The following is a 10,704-nucleotide window of genomic DNA, read 5'->3' on the forward strand; positions in this document are numbered from 1 at the left end:
TAATGAAATACCTATTAATATGAAATTCTTTTTTCATTATTTTCTTATTTTTCCCGACGGTTATAATAGACTAGGATATATCACTCCCTGTTTGCCAAACCATTCTTTTAGACACTAATTTGCCAAACCTGACACCCACATAACCATTGCACACGTTTGAACTATGAACTCATCACTTAAATATCCCACTAGGTTTTTTTTTGCATGGTTTGACGTGCATTGCACGTGCACACTTACTAGTAAAAAAAAACACACCGAATACAAGGTCGGCACGCACTAATCGCCAACGTACTAAGCGCTAGCACCATTTTAAGTTCATTTGTCAGGATTTGAACAAAATACATCCCACCATCATGCTGCACATGCCGGATCTCGATTAAAAATCCACTCTTTACATATATATATATATAGTAATAAATCATTCGGTTTTCTGTCACGTATCGAAAAGAAAAGGAACAAAACATTGCGTACGGCCTACAGCCGCTCGATGCTTCACTGACGCGTGGACCCGCCGCCCACACGTCAGCGAGGCGTCTCGCGCGCCACCTCTTGTCTGTGGTGGTAAACTAATCCCATGTGATTTCTTCCTCCCCCCAAATTCCTCCTCACTCCCCGGCCTCCACTCCTCCCTCCCTCCCTCCCTCGACGGCGAGCGACGACCCGCCGGCCAGATCCCGACGTCCTCTCGCCGGTAAGGAATCTCAGCTCCAGCTTGATTCATCGTCACTCCAGTCGAAACCGAAGTCATCCTGTGTCCGAGCCCTCTCCGTGTCTAACCCGTCCGTCCGTCCGGCTCCACCAGGCCCTCCTACTTCTCCTTCCTCGCCGGCGCGCGAGATCGACGCGCGGTTCGCTTTGAGGGCAGAGAGCGGGGGTGATTCGTTCGTGCGGCCTCCGTGATCGATGGCGGTGGTCTCCGCCAGCGGCGGCGCGATGTTCCCTCCGCCCGCGGGCTCCCCGCCGCAGCACAAGCTCTGGGAGGACCCCTCCTTCTTCCGGTGGAGGAAGCGGGACGCGCACGTGCCGCTCCGCTCGCAGGACACGCTCGAAGGTGAGCCCGAATCTCGCCGCGCCCACACGAGATCGATCAGGAAGAAACATTCATCCTCGTGCTGTTTTCTGAACTTCTTTTCCTGCTCTCTGTTTTTAACTGTCGAAAAACAGGGGCGCTGAGGTACTGGCGGGAGCGGAGGAGCGTGAGCCACCTGGACGCCGAGGCCGCCGTGTGGGACGACGGCGCGGTCGGCGGCGCGCTGGACAGCGCGGCGTTCTGGTCCAAGGGCCTCCCGTACGCGCAGTCGCTCAGCGGGCACTGGAAGTTCCGGCTGGCGCAGTCGCCGGAGACCGTCCCGGACAAGTTCTACGACGCGCAGTTCAATGACTCTGACTGGGAGGCCTTGCCAGGCACGGTTGCCGCTTGCTTGTTCTGTTGTGCTTTTATTTAGTCTAATGCTGTTATTTAGTGCTGTATTTTTCGTTTTGTTTGGCTGGAACTCTGTTCTCAAATGTGCATAAAACTTGGTTGCAGTTCCCTCCAATTGGCAGATGCACGGGTTCGACCGTCCGATCTACACAAATGTCACTTACCCCTTCCCCATGAACCCGCCGTTCGTGCCTTCCGAGAACCCCACGGGCTGTTACAGGAAGGTTTTTCACATCCCAAAAGAATGGAGAGGTATGATATCTATTGCAGCTTATGTGGACAGGTGGTTGTTACACCTGCTCTACTTCTGACGAAATCAAAATCTTGCATATGCAACCAGATCTCCATTACGAATCCGTTGGTTGCATTGCACCTGCTCTACTTCTGACAGAATCATAATCTTGCATACGCATACGCAATCAGATCTTTTGAATCCATTGATTGCATTGCAAATAGCATAAACGGCTGTAATGCTGGACAATTATGGATAAAGTGATGATACCTCCAAGAAAATGAGTTTGTTTACTGTGATGATGTTTTACATGGTTCATGGAATTGAAATTTGGTTTGTGCATCAATTAAAAATACAGAGAGAAAAGTTGTTTACTGTTATGAGTAGTTGGTTCATTAAATTACCTAAAAGATCCTGACAGTGGCAAATCCTGCTGTCAATGTTTTTGTCATCTAGGATTTACCTAATCTGACCATGCAGTTCTCCAAGAGTTTGGCTGGTTTATATTTGTTACCTATCTCCTTAATTATACAGACATAATTGTTTGCCCTTTACATTTTCTTCCTGTCCTTATGGTATGCCTGTGCCGTCTCCTGTTATGCTAATTATGACATGTTTGTTCTTTCTCCTCATGCATAGTAGTTCTGTCTCTGATTGACATGGATATAGCACTGACTGTTATCATATAATATGTCCATTCCATTTTTAAACAATTCTGAGCTGATTATGATAGGTCGGAGGATCTTGTTGCACTTTGAAGCTGTTGATTCAGCATTTCTTGCTTGGGTAAATGGCGTACCAATTGGCTATAGGTATGACACAGATAACCTCACTGCTTGTATTTTTTTTTTATCTCTAAAACTGTACAGAGACTTATCAAGTTCATATATAATCCATAATACAAAATGAAGTAATTTCATGTTGGTGACTTGTAATAGATCCTTGCAGTATTTACTTGAGTACCAATTGGCTATAGTCATCTACTGGAGTTTGCTATTGTATTGTTCAGAAAGTAACTCCATGTTTTGTGTATTTATGCAGCCAAGACAGCAGGCTTCCTGCTGAGTTTGAAATCACTGATTGCTGCCATCATTGTGATTCAGACAAGGAAAATGTTCTTGCTGTTCAAGTCATGAGGTGGAGTGATGGTTCCTATCTTGAAGATCAAGACCATTGGTGGTTGTCTGGTATTCACAGAGATGTGCTACTATTATCAAAGCCACAGGTTACTTCTTAAGTTTTGCTCGCATCTTATTGAATGAATTACAGGCTGTTGTTTTCGGAAAAAAGTTGAATTTTACACTCGAGTAAAATACCTCATTTCATGAATGAGTAATAGTTTGTTGCAGTGATCTGTTTGCCTTTGCTGGCTAGCAATGGTCATGTTGTTATAGCTATGTTCAGAAGATCAATAGAGTACCCTTTTTTCATCTTTACACTCAGATGCGAAATGTCAGCCGAGAACTTTTTTCTTGTATATATTAGCAGTGACCATGAGGTCATGGGTTCAAGTCCTGGAAACAGCCTCTTACAGAAATGTAGGGAAAGGCTGCGTACTATAGACCCAAAGTGGTCGGACCCTTCCCCGGACCCTGCGCAAGCGGGAGCTACATGCACCGGGCTGCCCTTTTATATATTAGCAGTGACCGGATTCTTATATAATATATCGCCCACGTAAGCAACTATGCACAAACATGCTAGTTTTAAGCTTTTGACATGTAAATTGCATTTGTCGTTTAGTTTGCTTTTGTCTATAATCACCGATCAGGGTAAATTCTTGGTTAGTGAGTTTGTAATTTTTTCCTTGCAGATCTTTATCACAGATTACTTTTTCAAAGCAACCTTGGATGAGAACTTCCGGGTAGCTGATATTGAGGTAATTATGCTGTCCATCTTTGTCAGGTTATAAACTTATGCTACATGATGGAGCTTATGCTGCAAGAAAATAGTGGACAGTGGCATAAACCTTTGGGATAGTGGCTTTATGCAAGAATGTTGCACTCATGTTACACCCCCTAAACCTTTTTGGGATGAGAATGCTAATTTAACCTTCAAACATAGTAACATTCATCATAGTAACAACTATAACTCACAGCCATTTGATTAATTATAGGTGAACTAAACCCAATAACTCTTTTAAAAGTTGACCTCATTTTTCTTTTGAAGAATGGTCTGCCCTTTTTCAGTGTCCTTAGCGTCCTATATAATCCAATATTATCAAAACACACAAAAGAAGACATGCTTATGAAATGCTTCTGCATGGCTCCCATGATATATATTTCTATGTCTCGCCATTCGAAGTTTTAACCCTATAGTGGGCAAACCATTTTCTACCGTCCAGATGGTATAGCTGCTGACATGCATTGCTCAAGGGAACATTTATTCTGATGCTTTTCCGCAATTATACTCATTTTTGGTTTTGTTCAATATGTCAGGTTGAGGTGGAAATTGATTCACACAAGCAAGACAGGGAGCATATCCCAACTTTGTCGATTGAAGCAACATTATTTGATAATTCTGAATCATCTGATGATTTGAATTCAGACATGTCAGCTACTAACGTGGTCAACTTGAAGACAAAGCCAAAGCCTAAGGGCGGCCCTTGCCATGGTTTTCATGGTTATGTTCTTGGTGGAAAAGTGGAAAATCCAAAGCTTTGGTCTAGTGAAAAAGTAAGAAATCTAATCCTGGGGAAATTCTATAAAAATATTAGTATTACAATTGAACTACTATATCTTATAACTATATTTCCTTTCCCAACAGCCGAACTTATACACTCTTGTTGTTCTCCTTAAAGATGCCAATGGGAAGCTTATTGATTGCGAATCATGCCAAGTAGGGATTCGTAATGTGGTCCTGGCACACAAGCAGATGCTTGTCAATGGATCTCCTGTTGTAATTAGAGGTGTCAACAGACATGAGCATCATCCACGTGTTGGGAAGACAAATTTAGAAGCATGCATGATCAAGGTTACTCATCCCTTCTGTAAACTGTCATATTTGAAAGCATAGCATGCCATCTGCATGTTTTCAGTCAGTAGCTTCAGTTATTTACTGTTTATCTTTTGATAGGATCTGGTTTTGATGAGACAAAACAACATCAATGCTGTTAGAAACTCCCATTATCCCCAACATCCAAGGTGGTATGAGTTATGCGACATTTTTGGTCTTTATGTTATTGATGAAGCCAATATCGAGACACATGGCTTTGATGAAAATAGCCATTTCAAACATCCCACACTAGAACCCATCTGGGCAAATTCTATGCTTGATCGTTTCGTTGGCATGGTGGAGAGGGACAAAAATCATGCGTGCATAATTATTTGGTCCTTGGGAAATGAAGCCTCATATGGACCAAATCACTCTGCTATGTCTGGTAAGCGGTAAAACGTTTTCTGCGATGGTCGTTCAATTCTTGCAGTTTTTTTTTATGATTTTGTGAATCATAATCTTGTAGGGTGGGTTCGTGGAAGAGACCCAACAAGGCTCATCCATTATGAAGGAGGTGGCTCCAGAACATCATCCACAGATATTATATGCCCCATGTACATGCGTGTCTGGGATATTCTCAAGATTGCAAATGACCCATCTGAAAACAGGCCCCTCATTCTTTGCGAGTATGGTAACTGTGGCACCACATGTGTACCTGATTCCCATTGTTTTTATATTCATATACCTGAAATATTAAATAAAACATTTCCCTTTGTTTTCAAGATATTCACATGCTATGGGGAACAGTAATGGAAATATTGACGCATATTGGAAGGCGATAGACAACACGATGGGGCTCCAAGGAGGTTTTATATGGGACTGGGTCGATCAGGTTATGTTTGATTTACTCTCATCTTATCATTAACCTTCTTTTTTACTGGGAGCATGCTATGCCAAAATTTCGGTTTGCATGGTTGTACTTGTGTTTGTTCATGATTGTAGTGTACATGACATACATATTGGACCACTATTGGCCCATTTTCATCAAAAATAATATTGACTCATAGACATGTCGATCATCGACTCTGTTTTTATTGTTATAGCGTCTTAATTTTCTTTCTCCACTACGTCCTTTTCAAAAATATACAGGGTTTACTGAAGGAGGATGCCGATGGATCTAAATCTTGGGCATATGGTGGTGACTTTGGAGACATTCCAAATGACTTAAATTTTTGCATTAATGGCATTGTGTGGCCTGATCGGACGCTTCACCCTGCTGTTAATGGTAACTGGAAATACCAGTCAATTGGAAAGAAATTTATTGCTGTTTTACGTGTACTTTAAATCCTGATAATCAACCTGAATATTACATCACGAAGTTGTTACAGTAAGATTTTCTTTCGTCTCACTGGCCTCTAGATGTCAAACTTACTCGGTTAACTATTTCTGCTTGCAGAAGTTAAATATCTTTACCAGCCTATCAAAATATCGCTGGTGGATAATATTCTCAAGGTAACCTCTGATCAATATTCGTCAAGTTGTTTCACTATTAGGGTTAACGGAGGATCTAATAGATCCATTATTATCATCATGCAGATTGAAAATGGAAAATTTTCTGAGACAACAGAGGCTTTGGACTTCAGCTGGATTCTTCATGGGGATGGAAGCGTTTTGGGCTCTGGTTCACTCAGTGTCCCAAACTTAGCACCACAAAGTAGCCATCTTATCAACATGGACTCATCGCCTTGGTTTACTCTATGGAGTACCTGTGCAGCGAAAGAAACTTTTTTGTCGGTACACGTGACACTGAGGGGCCAAACACGGTGGGCTAAAGCTGGTCATGTCTTGGCTTCAGCACAACTTTGTTTACCTCAGACAAAGGGCTTTGTTCCTCGTGTATGTTTCCTCAGACTGGTCTTGTTCACTCCTGTTTCTTCTCATTTATCTTACTGCTCACCAGACGCTACCATCTTCAGGTGATAGCATTGTCCAAGAGCCCTCTGATCTCTGAGCAGGTTGGTGATGGTGTAATCATTAGCAAGAACCACGAGTGGCAAATCAAAATAAACAGTCAGTTGGGAACAATTGACAGTTGGAAGGTATGTTGTCGTTGTCCAGATGAAGTTTCATTCTGTTAGCATATTTGAGTCTGCATCCTAGATCTAGGAGGCAAGTACATACAGGATAATGAACTTATAAGAAGTCCAAATGAGACTATGCTCAAAACCATGAAAGCAGACAGATATCAGGTTGATATGACTTTGGCGTTTTTTGCACTGAAAAAAAGAGAGAAAAAGTTGGCCTGTTTAGTTCACCGCTATGTAGCATCTATCAGTATTTTAAAAAGGTATTCCACGAGTTGCTGTAGTTTGTGGTACCTATCTGCTCCTGTTGGTTCCAAGAATTGTATGGTCCTGAATAGCGACTGGCTTTGCACAATGCACGCTGTAACTTGTGAGCACCATCCATGACTATGCTGCAGATTTTATGAAGGATACCGTCCATAGTGTATAGATATCTAGTCACGACTTATGATTGAGTCTTCGTATAATGTTTTTCTTATATTTATCTGACTTAAACTTGTCACAATAAGCTGTTGCCATGAAATATCTCATACAGAGTACTAGTATTTGTCTTCTAAACTTGGCCATTTGTTTTCACATTTTTCCCCTTTATGCTTTAATGGTTCCTTTCAGTTGGCAATGTTTACATTCATCTAGCACTTCTAATTGTATTTATTTTCCATGTGTTCTGAAATCTGAACAACTGCAGATGAGCTGTTCCATTGTTAGTTTACAGTTACCTTAGTAATTAGTATGCCAGACACAGAATATGACTCGAACTTCTATCAGCGTCACTACTATTCCGTTCATCGAAATGTGGAACTCATGATACTTGTGTGAACCACAGATCAACAACGTCGAGCTTATGAGCAAGGGAATATTTCCTTGCTTTTGGCGTGCACCAACCGACAACGACAATGGAGGCTTCTACACCAAGTCCTATGCCACAACATGGAGAGAAGCCTTCCTCGACAACGTCTCTTTCCACAGCAGCCAGTTTTCAGTGAAGGAGCTGCCAGACCACACCGTCGAGGTCTCTACCACATATTATGGCCTTCCCGGGCACCTGCCAAAACCCGATGCTGCCGCTCTTTCAGAAGCTTCCGAGTCAGTACTCTTCCGGGTCCATATGCGCTGCCTGATCTACGAGTCAGGGGACGTAATCCTCGAATACGAGGTAAACCCCAAGAGCGACCTCCCCCCTCTCCCACGGGTGGGCGTCGTGTTCAATGCAGAGAAATCCCTGAACCATGTCACATGGTACGGGAGAGGGCCGTTCGAGTGCTACCCCGACCGCAAGGCCGCGGCGCACGTCGGCGTGTACGAGAGCGGCGTGGAGGACCTCCACGTGCCCTACATCGTCCCGGGCGAGTGCGGCGGCCGTGCAGACGTCCGGTGGGTGGCGCTTAAGAACGCCGACGGGTTCGGCCTCTTCGCCTCGACCCACGGCGAGTCCCCGCCGATGCAGGTGAGCGCCAGCTACTACGGCGCCGCGGAGCTCGACCGGGCCACCCATCAGCACAAGCTCGTCAAGGGGGATGACATCGAGGTCCGTCTCCGTCTCCATCTGATATCTCTCTGAAACTGAAACTGTTGGAACCGAGATGACGGAGTGGTGCTGAAAATGGTGGTGTGGATTTGGGTTTGTTGTGTGTTGCAGGTGCATCTTGATCACAGGCACATGGGGGTGGGCGGGGACGACAGCTGGACGCCGTGCGTGCACGAGGAATACCTGCTGTCGCCGGCGGCGAGCTACAGGTTCTCGCTGCGGCTGCGCCCCCTGCTGCCGTCGTCGTCCTCGTGCCACGACATCTACCTTTCCCAGCTCCCGCACTGATCGTCTCGTCTGTCTGATGCGCCCGTCCGAGGTACGTCCGAGAGAGAGAAAGCATTCGAGAGACTGAAACGATAGACAGGTACGTACCTGTCATGAATAAAGAAGCGAGCGTGACTTGTTTGGTCGTTGGTGTGGGTGGCATCAATGACTTGTTTCGAACGCATGAATTTCAGATGAGAGATGCTTTTCTTAGTGTATTTCGGATGAGATGCTGGGGGCTGTCCTGGTTGCTCATGTGGTGCAGAGTCGATGGCACCGTAAGACCACAGTGCGCACATTTAGGCCCAGTTCTTTTGACCAATTCTCTCACAATCTTGAGAATAGATCCTTCTCCCAGAATCTTGAATCCATGTTTTTACAATCCTAAGCTGTTTACATCCTAACTAACTAGGATTGAAAAAAATATGGGTTCAAGATTCTAGGAGAAGTTGGAGGAGGCTTGATTCTTAAGATACTAGGAGAATCGGCCAAAAGAATTGGGCCTTAGTATTTGTTTGTAACGAGCAGCAAGACGCTTGTTGCAAAATTTACAACATATCCGGTCTCTTCTGTGTATTCCTGCAACATTTCTCTTGTTGTAAAAAAAGAGAAAACTGCAAGAGAGATCATGTTGCAAAACGTCACCGCCACCATGTCGCAGCAGTACAAGTACAGTCCTTGTTGTTGCCGCAAAAGAAAAGTACTGTCGTTGTTGCTGCCGCTACACCGTAGTTGTTGCAAAAAAAATTAACATCTGCACGACAAAGCCTCTTCTCTATATTCCTGCAACACGGCCCTCGTTGTTGCAACTTGTCTTGGAGGTGATGTAGCAAACATCCATGCATCCCACACACCGCCTCTGTTTGCTATCGCATCCCCACAGCACCAGTCGCATCACAACCCGCCGACCCTCTGCAGTAGGCCCCGTCTCCCTTGACGCCGGTGGCCATTGTTGGAAATATGAGCAAATTACTACGAGATTTAATCCGAATGAACAAAAGATAAATCATGACAGCACTAGCAGAGATTAAATAATCATGCGAACTAGCATAGTAGATGAACAGATCACATCTAGGGCACATACTAGAAACATGAATTCTACCACGATCTCGAAAAGGAAGGATCAAATCACATACGGCGCAGCGAGAGCAGCACTGCCGGCGTTGACGTTGTTGTAGGACCTTGAGAAGAGGTGTCTAGAAGGGGGGTTATTAGACACTAAGTACTAAAGTTGCAGTTTTTAGCCCTTTTAGATTTAAGTGGAGTTAAGGCACAATTTTAACATTCACAACACATAGCAAGCAAGCATGCAAAGAGTATATGAGCAGCGGAAAGTAAAGGATGCAACTTGCAAGAATGTAAAGCGAAGGGTTTTGGAGGATTCAAACGCAATTGAAGACACGGATGTTTTTGGCGTGGTTCCGATAGGTGGTGCTATCGTACATCCACATTGATGAAGACTTCAACCCACGAAGGGTAACGGTTGCGCGAGTCCATTGAGGGCTCCACCCACGAAGGGTTCACGAAGAAGCAACCTTGTCTATCCCACCATGGTCGTCGCCCACGAAGGACTTGCCTCACTAGCGGTAGATCTTCACGAAGTAGGCGATCTTCTTGCCCTTACAAACTCCTTGGTTCAACTCCACAATCTTGTCAGAGGCTCCCAAGTGACACCTAGCCAATCTAGGAGACACCACTCTCCAAGAAGTAACAAATGGTGCGTTGATGATGAACTCCTTGCTCTTGTGCTTCAAATGATAGTCTCCCTAACACTCAACTCTCTCTCATAGTATTTGGATCTGGTGGAAAGAAGATTTGAGTGGAAAGCAATTTGGGGAAGACTAGAGATCAAGATTCATATGGTAGGAATGGAATATCTTGACCTCAACACATGAGTAGGTAGTTCTCTCTCAGAAATAGGATGCTGGAAGTGTAGGCTTAGTCTGATGGCTCTCTTTACGAATGAAGAGGAGGTGGAGGGGTATATATAGCCTCCACGCAAAATCTAACCGTTACACACAACTTACCAAACTCGGTGGGACCGAATCAACAAACTCGGTCGGACCGATTCAGTAAACCTAGTGACCGTTAGGATTTCCGGTGGGATCGAAAGTGCAACTCGGTAGGACCGATATGGTTAGGGTTAGGGCATAACGTAATCTCGGTGAGACCGATTACACAAACTCGGTAAGACCGATTTTGGTAATTAGCTAACCAGAGAGTTGGTCAGGCAAACTCG

The 10,704-nt window shown here is 44.4% G+C and overlaps 1 protein-coding gene across 1 annotated transcript; it reads left to right on the forward strand.

Annotated features, from left to right (window-relative positions):
* Positions 1-586: 586 nt before the first annotated feature.
* Positions 587-9,031, forward strand: LOC119278661 (beta-galactosidase-like). Its single transcript, XM_037559994.1, has 18 exons — positions 587-691; positions 803-1,051; positions 1,165-1,404; positions 1,529-1,675; positions 2,389-2,467; positions 2,697-2,880; positions 3,466-3,531; positions 4,091-4,327; positions 4,419-4,625; positions 4,728-5,031; positions 5,113-5,272; positions 5,370-5,478; positions 5,736-5,871; positions 6,043-6,098; positions 6,183-6,482; positions 6,563-6,685; positions 7,497-8,198; positions 8,310-9,031. Exons 2-18 carry the CDS (start codon positions 904-906, stop codon positions 8,484-8,486), a joined length of 3,375 nt encoding a protein of 1,124 aa, XP_037415891.1. The 5' UTR covers positions 587-691; positions 803-903; the 3' UTR covers positions 8,487-9,031.
* The last annotated feature ends 1,673 nt before the right edge of the window (positions 9,032-10,704 follow it).

The sequence above is a fragment of the Triticum dicoccoides genome, chromosome 3B (assembly GCF_002162155.2).
Source record: "Triticum dicoccoides isolate Atlit2015 ecotype Zavitan chromosome 3B, WEW_v2.0, whole genome shotgun sequence".
NCBI lineage: Eukaryota > Viridiplantae > Streptophyta > Magnoliopsida > Poales > Poaceae > Triticum > Triticum dicoccoides.